Here is a 20464-nt window from a genome sequence, read left to right as displayed (position 1 = left end):
TAACGAGCTGTTGTCAACATTTCACATACGACGTTTAGCGGCGTAAAATTAAGATGTTACTGCCCCCTTCTGGCAAAAATCAACAACACGATTCATGAACGTTCTTCAAAAGAGAAATAATGGTCGAAATAGCCCTACGGTTGTGCTCTACTGACATAAGCTCGCTCTCAAGAGATTTTGTTTTCATTAAAATACATTTAAGTTTAAGACCTTTATTGAGTCTGACATTCAAAGTGCAAATAAAAAAGTTGTAAGTAAATGAAAACTTCAGCAACAAATCCTAATTAATAAGCCATAACAATCAATAGGCATCGACAATATAAACTGTAAACTACAACCTTATTTAACAATAATTATGATTTTCCAAAGCATGATTTTTTTCCCCGTATGTGGCTGAAATGCACTTTCAAAATAATGTTGTTGTTTTTTGTTTTGTTTTTAATATATAGTTACAGAAACACACAGCGTTTGCTACTTTAGCATTCACCATGGTCAAATTTATGAATGAATACAAACAATAATGCATATTGTACATATGAATGGTTTTTAAGAGAAAATATGGAGACGTTAAAAATAACAAAGTATTAAATTAACAATTTAATTTATTATTTTATACCAATAATATATATATTTTTTTACAAAGTATCAAGTGTTTAAAGGAAATGAATCACTTCCGGTCTATCTTAGCCTATATCATTTTTGTTATGTGCAAAAAAGGGGAAATGCGGCATTAAAGTAGATTTGTTACTTTGTAATAAAGTATCTAAAAGGAACTATAGTTAGAATATAGAACAGAATTTCCGGGCCCTCAAATTTCCTTGCGATTCTGAGATAAGCGTCATAACATGCGATCACCATGATCATTAGCCAATCAGGACACGGTGCGTTTACAAAAGTAGCCTCTGTATCTAGATAACCGATAGGATTTCTGTTTTTGCATAATATTTAAATTAGGTCTGTAGCACGACACCAAGTAACGACAAATTAATGTCAATTGCTTTCACTCACTCACTTTACTTTCCTGTGCAATCTCTATAGTCTTAGATCAAATTACGTTTTTTGAATGAAGGAATACTTCCAGAGTTGATCAAATAACTGATCATGTTAAAGTCACATCATCGATCATCGGGGTTTAAGGTGATCGTGCAATGACTATGGGAGATTAATAAACATGCTGAAACAATAAAAACATTCAACATTTAAAACAGTATAAAAAGTTTATTTCCATCCCATTATTCCTCTGGCAAAGCAGCGCACGCTCTGATCTCATGATGACTGATCGCTGTGATCGCCTCGTTCAGATAATGTTGCACAATTAAAATGAAAAATTACACACACAGTATCATGTATGTCTAAACTGTTTTAAATATCGACGTTTATAAGGTTCAAATCAGTTTAACTTGTCTAAACTGCCTCTGGACATTATTTTCTGACAGCCACGTGGGGAGACTGGGCGGGGATCTATGACGTCAACCAATGATGGCTGCCTGGATTGCGTTTACATTACACTGAAATACGATCACCTTGCGTCCTCGACTACCTCCGAACCTGGACACGCTGATCGTGTCGGATAACATTCCGATCAGAAATGCGTTTACACTTGTCTTTTCAATGTATAAGTTATGTGGACAACATCCGGATACTGGTCGCATGTTAATGCCAAGTGTAAACGCAGCCGCCGTGGGTCAAGTACGGTTCACGTGAGTCAAGTACGGTTCACGTGAGTGGGGGAGGGGCGCTGAGCGAGCGCAACACAACACGCACTTCCTTGTAGTCGTCGAACCGTTAGTTCACTTTAAGCCCTGCCTGCATCCACGAAGGAATCGGCGTGCACAAACAGATTCAATGGCACTACATTCAGCTCGTGATTCTCAAATATTTATAATTGGATGCGGCATCTCGGGAATTGGTGCTGCTCAGAAACTATTAAAACACGGTTTTCATAATGTTCACATCATAGAAGCAACTGCAAGAAGCGGTGGGAGAATACGAACGGGAAGACTGGGTATGTACAGTAGTAGCTATGCTTTCACATTTGAGAAATTATTTTTTGGGGCATTGGAAGCGAGATTTTTGAAAGGGGTGCGTTCAGGTGTTCATGGGGGGCGTTCACAAATTTACACCAAAGATCCAGGCAAAACAAGATTAAACATTTAATTACTTGCAAACTAATTGCCTACAACATTCTAAAATCTGTCAGTTTAATGCGACATGTTAGCTATGTATCGTTTCTTTTGCAACGACTCTATTATTTTTTTTTCAGTCAGACCAGCGTTCAAGCACTGACTAAAATCCAGCGCTAACAAGAATCAGTTCACGTGCTCAAAAATGTGTTTCGCGCTGACAACAATCCGCTGGTGGTTATTAGAACCTTCTGTAGAATCACGCAGCGGAGGAATGGAAAGTTGACAAGCCATTAAAAACAGTATTGACTTAAGAACCACTTATATATTTTCACTAAATCATGTTCCCATTCACTCCGGCGACACATTTTTAAAATTAATTAAACTAAATTATATTTATAAGGTATAAAACTTACATTTTTTTGGCATTAACTAATGCTCTATGCCAAAATGTTTTCTTTGTTCACCAAGTAACTTACTGGTAAGGCATTATTGTTAACTCGCAAGACTGTAAGGAGAAAATTACAATTTGATGGATCATTTAAATATATTCTGTAATCACATTTTTGTAATGTATTAATTCCGACCTGTATTATGATAGGGGGCGTTGGCACAAACAAATGTTCAGAACCACTGTTCTAAATATGCAAATAGGGCACGTTGACCTTAAATCTATAGTTTTTCACATAGCCGTTAATAAGTAAACCCAATAAAACCACACTGGAATTAAATACACTCAGGCAAGGGTCAATTATATAATAAAGTACATTTTAAATGAAAGGTTGAATTGTGTTCTGAAAACAAATGTTTTTTGGTTTTTTCTTCTCTAAATGTCAGTTTGGGGCAAGTTGTTACACATGTTGTAAATGTTACAAATTGACACAATTTAATAACTGCAATATTTCATAGCCACAAAAACTTTACCTTCAATGTTTTTGCTTGTTTCATGTGTTGTTTTATATTATAATTGTTGTAATGTTTACATTATGCTGAAAAGACAGGCAGGTTTCATTGTGACAACTTTTTCTATATAATGTGACAAAATGTTTCACTATTGAGGCACAAGAGGTGTGTTCAATTCAGTAGATTTTTAGTTGCCAAGACTAGAATGTTCCCTAAGAAAAATCTCCATTATGCAGATCACATTTATTTTGATCACATTTATTTATTTTGTTCAAGGTGATAACGTTGTAGAGATTGGCGCCAACTGGATCCATGGCCCATCAAAGGAAAACCCAGTGTTTCGTTTGGCATGTGACTACCAGCTCCTTGACAAAGAATCAATGTCTGAAGAAAACCAGGCCATTGACATTGGTGGTCATCCATTGTTTGTTCCCAACTATTTTACTAGTTCCGGTCGGAAACTAGGGCCTGAGACGACGGGGCCAGTGGTGGAGTTTTTCATGAACTTACTGGAAAGGAGCCAGCAGTTCCATGACAGTGGTGGAGAACCTCTGCCGAGTGTTGGGGAGTTTGTCAAAGCAGAGGCTGAACGGCTGGCCCCGGAAGAGTGGAAGGAGGACCAGGGTAACACTGCGATAAGAATGGCCATGATAAACACACTGCTCAAGCTGGAGTGCTGTGTCAGTGGAACACACACAATGGATGATGTTGGCTTGGGAGCCTTTGGCATGTATAAGACTCTTCCAGGACTGGACTGCACTTTCCCAGAGTGAGTGATCAGAGTCTCAGAACCTTTCTTGTACATTTTTTTTATCAAGTGTCTCAATTATCTAATTGAAACAATTATTTTTCTTAAATCGTTTAAAGTTTTCTAAATGTGTTCATGCACTCTTTTCCCCCCTAGAGGTTACGAAGGTTTAATTGATCACATGATGAAGGAACTTCCTAATGACATAGTTTTGTACAACAAGCCAGTGAAGTGCATTCACTGGAACTACACCAAGAATGGACCAGACACTAAAGGAATGCTGTTCCCCATTATGATTGAATGTGTTAATGGAGAGACATTTGCAGCAGACCATGTCATTGTCACCATCCCACTGGGTACGTATTGTACATTCAGCTTCATCATGACTTGTTGGCATAGTTAAAGGTTTAGTTCACCCAAAAATACTCACCCTCAAGCCATCCTAGGTGTATATGACTTTCTTCTTTCAGCCAAACACAATTGAAATTATATTTAAAAAACATCCTGGCTCCGGTAATGGCTTCCGGTAACGGCAGTACGCGAGTCTAGTTCTGGCGGAAGAGTGACCTCTGACCTGACGTATTGACGAACGCAGAAGCACAGAGGATGGAGCAAAGCACCTGTCACCTGTCAGTCTAAAATGAGAATTTTTTAAGAGAAATGTCGGAGGAGCTTGAGTTTGTTGCCCAACCCTATTTGTTTGAACCTACTCTCACCTAATCTTACGCATCCTACGTCATGCGTCGGGTCAGAGTTCTCTCTTCCGCCGGAACTCGACTTGCGTACGGCTGTTACCGGAAGCCAGTGATTATAGTTTATTAAGCTATAAATATGGATGGTTTTCTTACAAAAATGTATCGCTTCACTTCAGAAGGCCTTTATTAACCCCTCGGAGCTGTATGGATTAATTTTATGATGGATGGATGTGCTTTTTTGGGCTTCCAAATCTTAAGTTACCATTCACTCCCTTTTAAAGCTAGGAAGAGCCAGGATATTTTGTGTCATATAGCCTATACCTAGGATGGCTTGAGGGTGAGTAAATTATGGGATTTTTTGGTGAACTAACCCTTTAACAATTTGCATCTAACTCTCATTTGTATTCTACTAAAATAGCATAATCTATTCGTTTTAATCTAAGCTGCTTTGGGAAGTAATCCACTGATAACAAATACAAGTACTGCCCTTATGTTTGTGTGATTTACAAAGTCAGATTATTGGTTCTCTTATTTTCATTGTCACTTGAAAAAATTGTTTTAATATAAATAATTGTCTATTTATTATACATTTTTATTCTTTATATTATATGATTTTCATTTTATTATGAATAAAAATGTAAATCATTTTCATAATGTTTATAAATTCTTATAACTTTCTGCAAGGCCTATAACACATCTGATGTGCTGTTCCATTACAGGATACCTGAAGAAGCACCAGAACACTCTTTTAAGCCCTTCTCTTCCACTGCACAAATTGCATTCCATCCAGAGAATGGGCTTTGGGACCAACGACAAGATCTTTCTTGAGTTTGAGCAGCCTTTCTGGGATGAAGACTGTGAGGTGATCTATCTCGTATGGGAGGACGAGACCCATCTTACTGATGTTGTTTCAGATGTAAAGATGTCCTGGATTAGAAAGTTGATTGGGTTCACTGTGCTGAAGCCCACAGAGAGGTAAACATTATCTGGGAATTTGCCTCTATACTGCCATTTAAACCATTATGAATATGATTTTCTGATGTTGCGTTGTGCAGATATGGACACGTGCTCTGTGGATGGATTGCAGGGCGGGAATCTGAGTACATGGAAACTCTTTCTGAATTTGAAGTGCTGCACAGTCTCACACAGCTCCTTCGCTTATTTACTGGTAAACAAAAAAGGGTTAATAGGATATCGTTTGATGGAGTCCAAAAGTCTGAGACCACATGTAAAATGTTGAATTAAAACTAAAATGTAATACTTGTAAATAAATACAAAAACCAACTGGTTAAGTCTTTTATAACACTTTTCAGGAAATCCAACTATTACACCAAGGAAGCTTTTAAGATCTCAGTGGTTCCATGATCCCTATTCCTGTGGATCTTACACCTATGTGGCCAAAGGTTGCTCAGAATATGACATAGATAACCTTGCTGAACCCTTGCCGCTGAAAGGCTCAAATTCCAAGGTTTGTCAATGTTTAGCTACGCAGCTATACTTATATGCTGTTGGCAGATTGTTTTCTTTTACTGTTAAATTTGCTTTAATTACTTAATTCATAATATCTTATAACATGAATGACACTTTGTTTTTGCAGCCTTTGCAGGTGTTATTTGCAGGAGAAGCCACACACAGATCTTTCTTCTCTACAGTGCATGGAGCGCTGCTAAGTGGCTGGAGAGAAGCAGAACGTCTTGTATCTCACTACACTCCTGCCTCTGGGTCATTCTCATCCAAACTGTGAAAACTCCTTGAGTTCTGAATAGCTGGAAGGATTGACACAAGTCATTTTCATTAAAACAGGGATTATGTGCCTTAAAAGGGGAATAGAAGGAAAATCTGAATGTAATATTTAACTGAATTATTTAAATCATCATGAATGCACTGCATGACACATGTTAAGATTCAGTCAGCTCATTCAACAAAATGATTTGTTTGTGTCAAAATTACAAATAATGTCTCTCTGAATTCCTTTACTTTGCACAAATGTTAATTGTTTTTTGTGATCTGAAAATATTTTTTTATATTAAAATTTTTTTCTAATACTTTCACAAAGCGTGTGTTTGTTTTGTGTTTTATAGTTTAAAAATACAGAGGTTAAAAACAAACTAGGCTTAACTGGTTAAATTTCCCATATAAATGGTGCTATGGTCATGTTTATACTAATGTACGAACATCAAGATTGTTCAGATCATATCTGGATTATTGCAGGGTTTATATTTTTCAAAACAATCTCAAATGTTTTGTAAAATGTTTGATTTTATTCTGATTTCATCAAGCCATTTGTAGTTTACTGTACTGTATTGAAACATTAAAATACAGCCAGTATAGGTTAGAAAATCTAATAATTACAGTACAGTTGCCTGGACCATGGTAGAAGTCTGTCCCTGAAATCATGATTATCACTGATCATATGAAAATAGACAGCATAGGTATCCATGTAATTAATTAATTTAAGCAATTATATGTAGTAAGTGTCTCCAATCACAGTCAAAAACCTTCTTGAGACGGGCCTAGATAAAGGAAGGAACCTTAACTAGTAGCCCTACTATTTAGTTAAAATACTTGGACATTACAAATATCATATACACATATCTGTATTTCCATGAAATACAAACCACTGTAAGGCAAAGTAGAATCAAATAAAAATCAGCAGTAGCTGTGGAACTCATTATTTGCCATTGTGCACGAACAGGGGAGAATCCAGAGTGAACTACATGCTTTGGGATGTGCTGATTTCACAGTAACCAGTTTTTTTTCTCTCGTTAAAGTTAAATTTCATACCAGGAGCCTGTAAAACAAAAACAAAATATTATTTTAAAACTGGCCTTGAATGTGGGAATCCGTTCTTGTTTACCTAGAATTTATGTAATGTTCTTCTCAGACCCGCGCTATAGGTGGCGGTATGCACATATGTAGTTGCCTCTCAACTCGTTACTAAAGCCACCGAAGAAGAAGATTCAGCGATGTAAATATGGCTTATCTTTCAACAAGACAACAATAAAAGTAAACTTTACTGAATGTCAATAACTGGTGAGTGGACTGCCATACGCCTGCAACATTTCTTTTTATTTGTTACCTAAACAAAACACAACTAAATGTCTGTTTTTGCGGTGATGTCACAAAATGTTTATTTACCATGGGTCCATTTTCTGGTTATTTTAGTTTAGAAAAGTATGAAATTGCTTGGTGATGTTAAGATTCATTGTCATTCGAGTAGTCTTCATTAAATAACAAACAAAACAAAAACGGCAAGTTCATCGTTCGACAGAGCACTTAATATCTGCCTTTTTATTTTTGTTATAGTTCTGGTTCAGCCATCGGAGGGATTCATGTCCAGTCTCAAGAACAATTACTTCAGCTGAATGAGAGCTTTAAATCTGTTCATCAAGAGTATAAGACTTTGTTGAAATGGAGCAAAGTTTGCCATCTGCAGAAGCAATCTCACAGCACTTCATAAGTGGATGCTTAAAAAGTGAAAATGGATTGCAAACAGACTTCAGTCAGTCAGAAATAGAAGTTAAAGTGGAACCTGATCAATATGACTCCTCACCGCTTGATGTGAATGAACTAGAAACATTTCCTCGTTCTCCTGGACATGTCAAGGAGGAGATTTTGGACCATGGCCTGCCAGTCTTACCAGATGGCCTAATGCCTCCAGTTGAGATGGATGAAGAGCTTGAAATCGCAACAAACTCACACACTTCGCCAGATAAACCAAACAGAAGAACTGGTTCATCAAGCAAAAGAAAAAAACATACAGCCAAGCAAGGAAAAAGAAAAGCAACTAATGCATCAAGCCATACAATAAGATGTCCGACTAAGCAGAGTAAGAAAATGAATGATGTGTCAAGTGAAGGAATCAAATGTTTAATAATGCAGGGAAATGCCACACAACATCCAGAGAAATCAGGTAAAGCCAGAACATCCATTAAACAGCACAACGAAGACCAATTTATTTGTGAAACCTGTGGGAAAGAATTCCAGCGGTCAGATCTTCTCACGGATCACGTGAAAATTCACAGGCGACAGAAGCCGTACACTTGTGATCAGTGCGAAATGAAGTTTGCCAAGCCCTCTTATTTGAAAATACACTTGCGTAGACATGCTGGTGATAGGCCTTTTCCATGTGACCAGTGTGAGAAGAGGTTTTTTGACATCTATGACTTAAGAGTGCACCAGAGAGATCACACTGGAGAGAGACCTTATATGTGCTCAGAGTGTGGGAAAGGTTTTAAACGCATTTACATACTTAACAAACATAAACGGACCCACTCAAAGGAGAAACCTTTCCAGTGCTCTGTGTGTGATAAAGCATACAAATATGGGTACAGTTACAGGTTGCATATGAAAGACCATCTTGACTAGTATCCATAATGTGTGTCGGCATATGTTAACAACAAATGGGTCTACATTTTTATTCCTTCCTCAAAGGAAGATGATTTCCCTGTGTAAAATGTGCTTGAAAATTTATTGGATTTGAGCAGGGTTTTTTTATGTTCTTTTATTTATGTGGATTGAATCGATGAGTTTGTTCCACTATTGAAGAATCCAGCTAATAAAGTTGTCCAGTGATTTATAGTAGACCTTACTCTTGCTTATTACATATCTTTAATGTGTTAAAAGCAGGTTTCTGTGACCTTTCTGTTGCAAGCTTGCAGTAAAAATTAGGGGATCACAGACCTAAGTCTCAACTATCTTTCAGACAATTTGTGTTTGAAGAAATGTTTCAGCTAGTTCAAAAGAATCAAATGTGGCAAATCAGAATAGAAGTAACTCCTTATTTGTCAATGATATAACGTATCAACACTGTAAAACAAACCTTCATTGTATGAAGTATTGATAGAATGGTAATGGTTTGGAAATAAATGTAATTTCGGATGTTCTGTTTTTCTATTGTACACTCAAGATTTTGAGGTCCGTAAAACATTTTTTTTTACGCTTTTCTATGCATTTCTTATTCTCAATAAGGCTGTATTTATTTGATCAAAAATAGTAAAAACTGATTTTGTGATATAATAATACATAAAAAAACTGTTTTCCAATTTTAAAATATATAATCACGTCTTCAGTGTCACATGGTTCTTCAGAAATCATTCTAATTATTATTATTATTAAATCAATGTTCAATTCTTGTTCTGCTTAAAATTTATGGGCAAACGGTGTCTTTGTTTTCAGGATTCTTTAATGAATAGAAAGTTCAAAAGAACATAACATTTATTTAAAACTGAAATATTTTGTAACATAATTTACCCGACTGTCACGTTTGATCAATTTAATGCATACTTACTGAATAAAAGTATTCATTTAACAAATAATTTGTTTACAGACCTCAAACTTTTGAACAGTAGTGTGTGTGGATATATATATATTCTTTCTTTCTTTCTTTTTTTCTTTTTTTTCTTTTACGGGACATAATTTTATTTCAAACCTGTATGACTTCTGTGAAACCAAAAGAAGACCCCCCCAATTCTGGACCCCGCCGACTTTCATTGTATGAAGAAAAGCGGTTGAAATATTCTTCAAATCGTCTCATGTCGTGTTCTGCAAAAGAAAGAAAATCATACTGGTTTGAAATTACGTGAATTTGAGTAGATGAAATAATCTTTATGTTGGAGTGAACTATTATTTTAACATTTCTCCACCAGAGGGAGGCCAATGCTGCACATTAGGACCTCTCCTGATGTCACTTTTAAGATTTGTTAAGTAAGCAAAGGCCCAATATGCAGACAGTGACAAAAGAACTGTTCATATCTAAATGTTGACTACAAAAAGGTTATGTCTTTTTATATTAAAAGTTGCATCTTCTGAAAACAATTTTAGTAATATGTATAGTGTATTGGATCTGATCGGTTTATACTGTGCAAGAGGAAAGAAAGTTGTGTGTGTGTGTTTAAGGTGGAATCATGTAAGTTATATACTGTTTGTGCTAAAAGCTTAATTTACATCAATAATTACCATTGATACATTGAATTTGCTTGTAAATTGAATGATGCCAATATAACTCTTTGTGTTTCTTGTGTTTATATTTTTACAGTTTTGTCCATGGTGCACCAAAATGCTGAGGTTACAGCTTCATTAACAGAAGAATATGAATCCATTGCTGCCCCTGATTTAGAGTCGGAGGTCTCTGATAGTGATGGCCCAGAAAGCAGCAGTGCCCCAGATGTGGCAGAGGGTCAGAAAACTGTCCTCACAGACTTTGAGTTCTCATCTGAGGAATCCTGTGATGAGGAGAGTGACGATCGCTTGAGTCGATGGAGCAAAGGAGACTCTTATTGGAGCAAATATCCTCCTCAAAGTGACACTAGGACCTTCTCACAGAGCTGTCAAGGGCCCGCACTAGGGTCTTCACTGGTGACACCTAAAGATGCCTGGGAACTTTTCATAAGTGAAAACATCATTGATGAAATCCTGCAATGCACCAACTTGGGTGGACAGAGATCAGCGTCAACAAAAGGCAAAGTGTGGCAAAAGGTCACTAAAGAAGAGCTAAATTCCTTTATTGGTCTAAGCCTTCTCATCGGTTTGGAGAGAAACGGTGATGTCCCAGTACGGGAACTGTTTCTGGATCCGTTACAGAACCCACTTTATAGAGCTACCATGTCTGTTGGAAGATATGAAGACCTTCACGGATGCCTGCAATTTGATGATAAGGAAACCAGAGTGCAAAGAGAGACATCAGACCACATGGCAGCCTTCCGAAATGTGTGGGACATGTTCCTGATCAACAGTAGGAAAAGGTTCATCCCCAGGGATTGTGTCAGTGTGGGTGAGCAGCTCGTGCCATTCAGGGGAAGATGCAAGTTTCTGCAACACTTGCCAAGACTCCCCGCCAAGTATGGCATAAAAATATTTTGGATGTGCGATGCCGAGGTTCCCTACGCCATTGACGCTGTCATCGACACAGGCAGGCAGCCAGGAGAAGAGACTGAAGAGAACCTTGCAGAGAACACAGTTCTGAGGTTGTCCAGTGGACTTCAGCAAAAAGGTATTGTTTTTTTCTCCACAACTTTTTGTGATTTGTAAGCAATAATGTGTTTCCTGTTTCCAGTATAAGGTTCAGTAAATGTTTTTTTAATTGATACATTTTATTCAGGAAGGGTGTATTACATTTATCCAAAGTGACAGAAATTACATTCTTAATATTGCAAAAAAAAGTATATTTTCAATAAATGCTGTTCTTTTATCTGATCTAAATACCGTTTTCACTAAAATATCAAGCAGCACAGCTGAAAACAAAGAAATGTTTCTTGAGCGGTAAATCAGCATGTTAGAATGATTCCTGAAGGATCATGTGACACTGAAGACTGCAGAAATGGCTGCTAAACATTCTGATTTGCCGTGACATGGATAAATTACATTTTAAAATGTAAAAATAATTGTCAAGTCAAGTCACCTTTATTCATATAGCGCTTTTTACAATACAGATTGTTTCAAAGCAGCTTTACAGTGATAACAGGAAAATAATGCAACAAAGTTTGTTTCTAGAGGAAAGTTAAGTAAGTTCAGTGATGGTTCATTTTTGTTGCAAAAAAGTTATTAATTTAGTTAATTTATATAATATAGTCGCTCTGGAGAAAACCGTGATGTCATCATCCAGCTCAGTTCAGTTCTCATATAATGGTGTCAAGACAGGAAAATCAATAATATTGTTCAATATATAAATGTCCCCAACTAAGCAAGCCAAAAGCCAAAGGCGATCGTGGCTAGGAACCAAAACTCCATCAGGTGACAGAATGGAGAGGAAAAAAAAAAAACTTGGGAGAAACCAATTCTCCTCTGGCCAACGAACGAACAGTGTATGTTTAGAAAATTTAGTTTTTCTAAATATGATATACTGTATATGCACTTAAGATTCAGCAGTGGGGGAAGCAGTGATACAGGAAGTAGCCATTTAGCAGGCGGTTTGATCCGAAGCCACTATCTCTAAATTTACCCTTTGAAACACGTTGGATTAACTGCCTTTCTCAAAAGCACATAGTTCATTCTAGTTTACTTGTTGTCGGGATCAAACCAGCAGCCTTATAACAGCCCTGAGCCTCAAACATTGTGCCAGACTATCATTGTTTTTATGTTACCATGTTGCTTTTTTATGTTTGTTTCTCATGATAGGTCTCAACATTATAATGGACAGCTACTTCACCAGTATCCCTCTGGCAGAGAATCTTTTCGAGAAAAACTTGACCATGGTTGGGACCCTTCACCATAAGAATCCACACGTGCCACCGATTATGAAGCCATCCAAGTTACGAGAGCTACATACTTCTGAGTTTGGTTTTTGTGGCAATGTGTCCATGGTGAGCTATGTACCAAAAAAAAAAAAGGCAGAGATTATTTTAAGTACGTTGCATACCAGCGAAGCACTGAATGAAACAGGTGCTAAAAACAAGCCAGAGGTCTTTCAGTATTACAACCGCACCAAAGGAGGAGTCAACAATGTTCAGCAAATGGCCAACAATTACGCCTGCAAGCGCCGTACGAAGAGATGGCCCATGCTGCTGTGGTATAACATGTTGAATATTGCCATTGTAAACTCCTTCTCCATTTTCAATGCTCAGCACCCTAGCTTCATGGGAGGTGGTCATAACACCCAGCGGATGTTCATAAAAGAGCTGGTGAAAGAGCTTGTAGCGCCTCAGATTCATAGGCGCAGAAAAGAAACCCATGGATTATCCAAGAGCATCCTTGAGGCCATGGGGAGGTGTGGGGTACCCACATCACTGTCAGCTGTCACTTCTGAAATCCAACAACAGAGCTGTCAGAACAGAAGAAGAAAGAGATGTTATTACTGTCGATCTAAAAGAGACAGGAAAGTGAGCAGCTACTGTTGTGAATGCAGTAAACCTGTCTGCAGAGATCACAGTCACATGGTAGTGATTTGCTACCAGTGCATGCGTTAGCAGTTTCAATATGTCTATCTGTATTGATAATGAGTGTATTTATGAAAAGTTACATTTCTAAAATATTTTTGAAGTAATATTGTTTAAAAGATTCAATGTTTATCCTACTGTAAATATGGGTTCTTTATCTATTTGAGTTATAGCTGCAGTCCGTAATATAATAAGCGAGCTCCAAAAATAACGGACTGCGGCTTTAAATGAATGAATCTTTAATTGATTATCTTTAATTGCACAATGTAAATTTGACATTCGTATTTTTATATACAATGTTGAATTAATTGATATTTAACAGTTTTATGGATTAAACTTGATTGAACATATTGCATTATTTACTAAACATTAACTAAACAAAACTAAACTTTTGTTTGACGAATGCTATGCATGCTATGGGGGTATGGTGGGATGGGGGGGGGGGGGGGGTAATGGGCTAATAGCTGTTCATTTTAGATCAGCTAGGTGAATGAAGTGCTCTAAAGTGTCTGCAAAAGGACAAGTCGAGTATATTAACAACGCCACAAGGTGGAGCAAAAATCAGTTAGCCATTGTAACCAAGAGATACTTCAGGTGAGTTAATCAAATGTTGAAATAATCAGCTTGTTGTGTGAGTCTTTTAGATTATTTTGAAACCCCTCTAGTCCAGCAAAATACAACCTTTATGTTCTGGATTTCTTTCTTTCTTATTATATTAATTATATAATAAGTATGTGCTTCAAAATGGTTGATTACATTCAAAACAAATGTTCATTGTTAAACTAATATTTGATTTATCTTTTTTTTCCCAGGTGTTTTTAAGTCACATTTTCTCTGGGGTCTGTTTGTGGGTCATCATCACTTAAGAATCTCACCCCTGTTGTTAAATAAACAAAACCATTTGCTTACAGCCTATTGGCTTCCTTTAGGTGTTTAGTTTCACATATACCACTAACCTGTTCCATGTGAACCGGTGTCAAAATTAATTGTTTTGTGGAGGGGGATTTTCTAAAGCGTTTTAGTGGTTTTATTTCCCCTAATATTAAGTATATGAGTTAAACACATCATTAAACGACCCTATTTAAATGCTTATGAAATAGTGCTTTGCCAAAACTGTATGAATTGTATATATTTACAAATCCTCTCGTTCAAAACAATTTTAGGCTATATAAAAACACGAACTAAGCAATTTTTTGTAAGAAGTTGCATTTTTAAATACGTTAAGTGATCAAAATGAATATTCTGTTCAAATTAGCGAGTAGCCAGTAATCAACAGGTTGTCCCTATATACTAACCCATATGTTAAACACCGGGTGTTGATTGGCTGTTTAAGACAATGACGCGCGCAGACGCCATATGAATATTCAATGAGTTCCTTGCTGGTACAGTGCAAATAAAGCGAGATAACGGGCCGTGGACAGCGGACTAAAACTTTTTATTCTGACATGTCAGAGCGATGACTTTTGTGTAAATATAAACCTGGGACACGGATCCCAGCGAAGGAATAGGGTCTGAGCTGGAAGAAGAGAGAGCGCTGATTTTTTGGGGTGTGGAAAACCGGACGCCGCATTCACTGTAGACTCTGAACAAGTTTGCCTTTTCCAAAAGCAACAGTGGAAGAGTAAAAGTTATAGTAACAACATGAGCTTGTTGTCTGCTATAGACACCAGTACCTCAGTGTACCAGCCTGCACAGCTTCTTAACTGGGTTTACCTTTCTTTACAAGACACGCATCAGACGAGTGCTTTCGATGCCTTCCGACCCGAGCCCAACTCTTCCCATCCGGACCTGAACTACAGCAAAACTCCTGCCAATGACCTGAGCTCCTCTCTCAACTCCAACTATCTCAACAACTTCTTTCAGCTGCAGAGAAATGAGGTAACTTGTTTTATGTCCTCCTACATTTCATTTATTTAGGAAATAAGTTCATGGAAATAACGGTTGACTGGAATAGGATTTATTATGTAAAGCGCAGTTGATGCATGTCTAATAGCCTGTAGCGCGCGACAAGTCTTGGTACTTGGTTACATTTGTAGGCTACAATATAGGCCTACTGATGCTTAGGGTGATTTACATATTTTTTTTTATCATGGGATAAAAAAAATCTAGATATCATAGTTTTTGTCATGGGAAACTTGTAACTATAAAATATGTTGGCTATAATTAGGTTATAATAGATGTAATTATTTATTTAGCAATACTATGCGAAAAGCGTAGTCCTTGAATATTTGAAAGCACACTAAAACCGTGCCAGTTTGCAGCTTTGCACACTTATTGTTTTGTAACAGCACGTGGACAGCCAAATGTGGCAGCCATCCATGCAAGTATCTTAGTTTGATCATAAGACTACTTGCATTTCATTTGTTGCTTAATTTGAACAAGTAGACTCTAAAAAAAAATGAGAAGTCTTCGTTTAATTTTCCAATTAACCCTTACTGATCTCTATAGGCCTACAAATGTGGGCTGCCATAATTGAGGTCATGAATATGAAAGATGTTGCTCGTTTGTGATGTTTCTATAGTTGCAGAAGACAACACTCGATATTTATTATATATTTAATAACGTAAATGAAATTGTTAATACAATCAGTGATCCTCTCTGAATGACTAACAAAAGTGCCAGATTATGAGAAGAACATTTTAATGAAAATTATGAACTAGGAAGTGCTTACATTTATAATTAAAAATATATTTCAAGACTGTCTGAGATTAATGTAGGCTACGTTTGGTATTTTTTTATAGGTAATATATAAGTCAGGAATATGGGTGTGTTTTTAGATCAGATATAGCCTAATTTATGTCAAGTCTGTTGAATCTTTTTGTACTCTTCAGCTTATTTTTCTAAATAAGAAAATTACTTCCAGAAGCTTGAACATGTAAACGCATTTTCTTTTTAATGATGTAATGACAGTGTTGTGGCTGAGGGAAACAAGGGAAAGTGTTGATGTTTAGTGGAAAGTTTGAGGAAGGGCAAAACTTTCATTTGTAATCAGAGTTAATAAAAACAGTTCTTTCTCTTTCTCTCCCTTCCCCCTCTTTTATCCTCTCTTTTCTTTTTCTCACTTGTGGAGGGCATAGAATGCTTTCAAAATCCCCTTAATTACACAAATGTCAGTTTTTATCAGAGTTCCTTTTTCCATGTGAAGCCGAAAATATGTCTATTAAAATATTTTAAACTAAGGAAGAAGGTTGGAACTAGATTTTTTGCATTATTTTTGTTTGCATAACTTTTCTGAGAAAGTGTTAGTATTGTGTGTGTGTGTGTGTGTGTGTGTGTGTGTGTGTGTGAATGGCAGTAGTACAGGCTAGGAATGACCCCCTGACTGCCTCTCCAGCTGTGTGAAGGGGTGAGGAAAGATGTCCTCCACTGGTGTAAATGTGTGTGAGTGAGGGCCATATCCCTCAGGAGAGACACAGCCAAATTCCTTTCTGACAGCTACAATCAGTATTGCGGTTTCATTATTGTATAAAATCGATAATAATTCTATGAATGTATTCAGACGTATCTGCGGACCATCGTAATTATTGTATTTCCATGATGTTTAAAATTGGTTGTTGATATTTAAAACATAACTCCATACATTTCATTTGCCTTTTCAGAATTTCTTGTAGATGTTTACTCTCTGTTGGTCACAACTCAGACAAAATAACAGCTGGATGCTTATTTGTCATGACACAGCTTTTTATAGGCCAATTTATTTTGAACATAAACACGTTTAAATGTTTCCAATTTCTAGTAACTCTTAATATTTTGCAAGACACGCTCAGAATAAAGTAAAAAATTTAGGAGGAATTGGCCTGCATGTTTCTCATTGATTTATCACAAAAAAATTATATGCGCTGGATTTGACCGGCCACAATAGAAAATGATTGCCACATGTACAGCTATATAAAAACAAATCTAATAAGGCATATTTGTTGTATCCAGAGTTGCTCTACCTGATGAAAAGAGACTAGTCTGAGAGATATCTGCAGAAACTGTTTATTGTCCTGGCTTGCTGAGAACTAGATGACAGTTATCTGGACTTGCCACGTAAAGTTTCAGAACTGTCCAACATGAGACTTCAACAATAACATAACCTTCCAAACCGTAACCAGAGGAAGACATCACTCAAGCAACATCTTCCCATCCAAACATTTGTTTCAGTAGAGTGTGTTTGACTATCTCTCGGTGGTTATATAGCAATCTGATTTGCAAATCTTACTTAGACTGATGTACTTATCACGGACTTTAGTGGATTATGCCGCCTCAATTTAGAAACTGATTCTGAATTAGGAATCTCATTAATTAGTTAATATGCCTAATAGAGTTCCACATCACTGAGGACATTGTTTTTGATTATAAAATCATATTTAAATGTTTGATTTAGTCTATAGGATTTACTTAATTGAGAGCAGCAATAAAGGGTTAGTTCACCCAAAGATTACTCCTCCTCATATCGTTCCATACCCGTAAGGCCTTTGTTCATCTTCTGAACACAAATTAATATTTTTTAATGAAATCTGAGAGCTTTCTGTCCCTCCATTGACAATCTACGCAACTACCACTTTCAAGCCCCAGAAATGTAATAAAGACATCATTAAAGTAATCCATGTGACTCCAGTGTTTTAACCTCAATTTTATTAAGCGACACGCGTGCTTTGTTTGAGCAAAAAAACATAATTTACATTATTTTCAATGTGTATTCACGACAGCACCATGATACATTCGTGTTGTGTTGACATGAGAGCTGACATTGTTGCGTGAATGCACATTGGAGATGAATGTTTTTGAAATAATAAATGTAAAATAAATTATGTATTTTTTTATCCTTTCTGGGGCTTGAAAGTGGTAGTTGCGTTGCTGATAAGGGACAGAAAGCTCTCAGATTTCATTAAAAATATCTTCATTTGTGCTCAGAAGATGTACGGGTTTGGAACGATATGAGGGTGAGTAATTAATGACAGAATTTAAATTTTTGGGTGAACTTTCTTTCATTTTTCTGCTTCTGTGTTCATATTGGGATAACTAATTGTTGGATTGTGGATGTCATGTTATGTTCTGCAGGCCCTGAATAATGGTTTATACAAAAGCGTGTCCCCGTACGGCTCTCTTAACAACATAGTGGACGGGCTGAACTCTCTAACGGACCACTTCTCCGACCTCTCCCTGTCCTCTGAGCCACGCAAGCCCAGCAAGAGACCTCCACCAAACTACCTGTGCCATCTCTGCTTCAACAAGGGACACTATATCAAAGACTGCCCTCAGGTAAGCAGCCAGACCCTTACAGAAAAGACACATGAATTTCACATGTGATCACATGTTTTCCACATGTGATCACATGTTTTCCACATGTGATCACATGGGAACAACGTCACCACATGTGAACACAGTTTTCACCACATGTGATCACATGTTTTCCACATGTGATCACATGGGAACAACGTCACCACATGTGAACACAGTTTTCACCACATGTGATCACATGTTTTCCACATGTGATCACATGTGAACAAGGTCACCACATGTGAACACAGTTTTCACCACATGTGATCACATGTTTTTCACATGTGAACAAAGTCACCACATGTAAACACGGTTTCACCACATGTGATCACATGTTTTCACTACATGTGACCGTCACCACATGTGAACAAAGTTTTCACCACATGTGATCACATGTTTTCACCACATGTGAACGTCACCACATGTGAACAAAGTTTTCACCACATGTGAACGTCACCACATGTGAACAAAGTTTCAGGACGTGAACATAATGGAGCAGTGGCACATGTGGAAAACACATTTTCAGCTTTATTGTAATGTGAAGTTACTGACTCAGATCTTTTGAATCTCGTTCATAATTAAAAGGTTACAAGTTAATAGCCAAATTCCCCAACAACACATTAAAATGTTATATGTAATGGCCCAAACACATCAACTTACGCAATGTTGATGTTTCATTCATCCCCAAGCTGAGCTACATATGCAGTCTGTAGTACTGACAAAGCACAAAATCTTTTAAAAATTGATTATTGGTATGAATGTATGAGTCTGTATAAAAGCAATACACACCACATGTGGTAGGCTTTTTAAAATCTTTATTTTAACAGAATAAGCTATTGACCAAAGTAAAAATACTGACCAGATGGAGATTCTTCTTAGTTATATAATATGTATTGAAGAACTATTCAGGATTGCAACACTACAGGATAATCACATTGAGATATTACTATCTCTTCTCCCAGAGAAACCTGGTCAAGACGGTAGTACATAAAGTTTCACACAAAAGGATCACAAAATGACAATACCACAATATACATATTTAAGAACTAAATATAGTAGCAAATCAAGAAAACCAATTACAAGTTTCCTTTAGAACATTGTGCAAGAGAAATTTTAAAGTGCTCAGAGTTGGAAGTGCATCTTAGTATATTTTACAATTCATTCCAAAATCAAGGAGCTTTTAAAGAAAAAGCACATTTACCAGATTCTGACAATACCCTTGGCACTTTTAGCCGGATATGAGAACCGGATCTAGTGCGATAACTATTTGTGTAATAAATTAGAAGATTTAATATATAAGAGGGTAATTAGCTTTTGCAATAAATAAGTACATATGTAGCTTTCTCCTTTGATGTAAAGATAACCAAGCTAATTAATCATATGAAATGCAATGATGCGTCCGTGACAGAAACAAACAAATCCTTTAGGTGATAAAAGATCACCGTAATCGATTATAGATAAAAATGCACTCTCTACTATTTTATTTCGGGCCTCATATGGAAAACACTTTTTTAAACGATAAAAGAAACCTAATTTTGGCCTAAGCCTCTTCAACACATTATCAATATGCATGTCAAATGCTAATCTTTCACCCGTCCATATACTGGTATAAGTATTTATTAGAACTAACTCTATTAGACAGAAGACTCTGTTAGACTCTTGTTACACTGTATAATATATAAAAGTAAATAAAAAAAAAACTATATATATATATATATATATGTATATGTATATATATATATATATGTGTGTGTGTAAACAGCAATCAACATGGGGCGATGTTACATACAGTCGTGCTCAGAATTGATGGCACCCCTGGTGAATATCATAGACAGTAGCCTATATAAGATGGACACA

The 20464-nt window shown here is 36.7% G+C and overlaps 3 protein-coding genes across 5 annotated transcripts in view; all 3 read left to right on the top strand.

Annotated features, from left to right (window-relative positions):
* The first annotated feature begins 1455 nt into the window (after window positions 1-1455).
* On the top strand, window positions 1456-6782 carry LOC307010045 (peroxisomal N(1)-acetyl-spermine/spermidine oxidase-like). 2 transcript variants are annotated; one of them, XM_079634407.1, is made up of 7 exons: window positions 1456-2005; window positions 3303-3795; window positions 3931-4130; window positions 5189-5444; window positions 5525-5637; window positions 5783-5937; window positions 6067-6782. In XM_079634407.1, exons 1-7 carry the CDS (start codon window positions 1846-1848, stop codon window positions 6211-6213), a joined length of 1524 nt encoding a protein of 507 aa, XP_079490533.1. In that variant the 5' UTR covers window positions 1456-1845; the 3' UTR covers window positions 6214-6782. The 2 variants fall into 2 exon arrangements, with proteins under 2 accessions (XP_079490533.1, XP_079490534.1); XM_079634408.1 differs by having other exon boundaries at window positions 1574-1700; window positions 6067-6520.
* Window positions 6783-7314: 532 nt separating this feature from the next.
* LOC307011016 (piggyBac transposable element-derived protein 4) lies at window positions 7315-13717 on the top strand. 2 transcript variants are annotated; one of them, XM_079636251.1, is made up of 4 exons: window positions 7315-7502; window positions 7776-8298; window positions 10507-11460; window positions 12585-13717. In XM_079636251.1, the coding sequence occupies exons 2-4, from the start codon at window positions 7881-7883 to the stop codon at window positions 13370-13372; spliced, it is 2160 nt and encodes a 719-aa protein (XP_079492377.1). In that variant the 5' UTR covers window positions 7315-7502; window positions 7776-7880; the 3' UTR covers window positions 13373-13717. The 2 variants fall into 2 exon arrangements, with proteins under 2 accessions (XP_079492377.1, XP_079492378.1); XM_079636252.1 differs by lacking the exons at window positions 7315-7502; window positions 7776-8298 and adding an exon at window positions 9858-10175 and having other exon boundaries at window positions 12585-13706.
* Window positions 13718-14720: 1003 nt separating this feature from the next.
* zcchc24 (zinc finger, CCHC domain containing 24) overlaps window positions 14721-20464 on the top strand; it is a 48694-nt gene continuing 42950 nt past the window's right edge. Inside the window, exons 1-2 of the mRNA XM_079636074.1 lie at window positions 14721-15220; window positions 18389-18589. Of these exons, the coding sequence (XP_079492200.1) occupies window positions 14984-15220; window positions 18389-18589 (438 nt within the window). The 5' untranslated portion in view covers window positions 14721-14983. The remainder of the gene's footprint in view (window positions 15221-18388; window positions 18590-20464) is intronic.

The sequence above is a fragment of the Phoxinus phoxinus genome (assembly GCF_949152265.1).
Source record: "Phoxinus phoxinus genome assembly, chromosome: 14".
NCBI classification, from domain to species: Eukaryota; Metazoa; Chordata; class Actinopteri; order Cypriniformes; family Leuciscidae; genus Phoxinus; species Phoxinus phoxinus.
The sequence above is the reverse complement of the archived record's forward strand: the minus strand, read 5'-3'. Positions and strand labels throughout refer to the sequence as shown.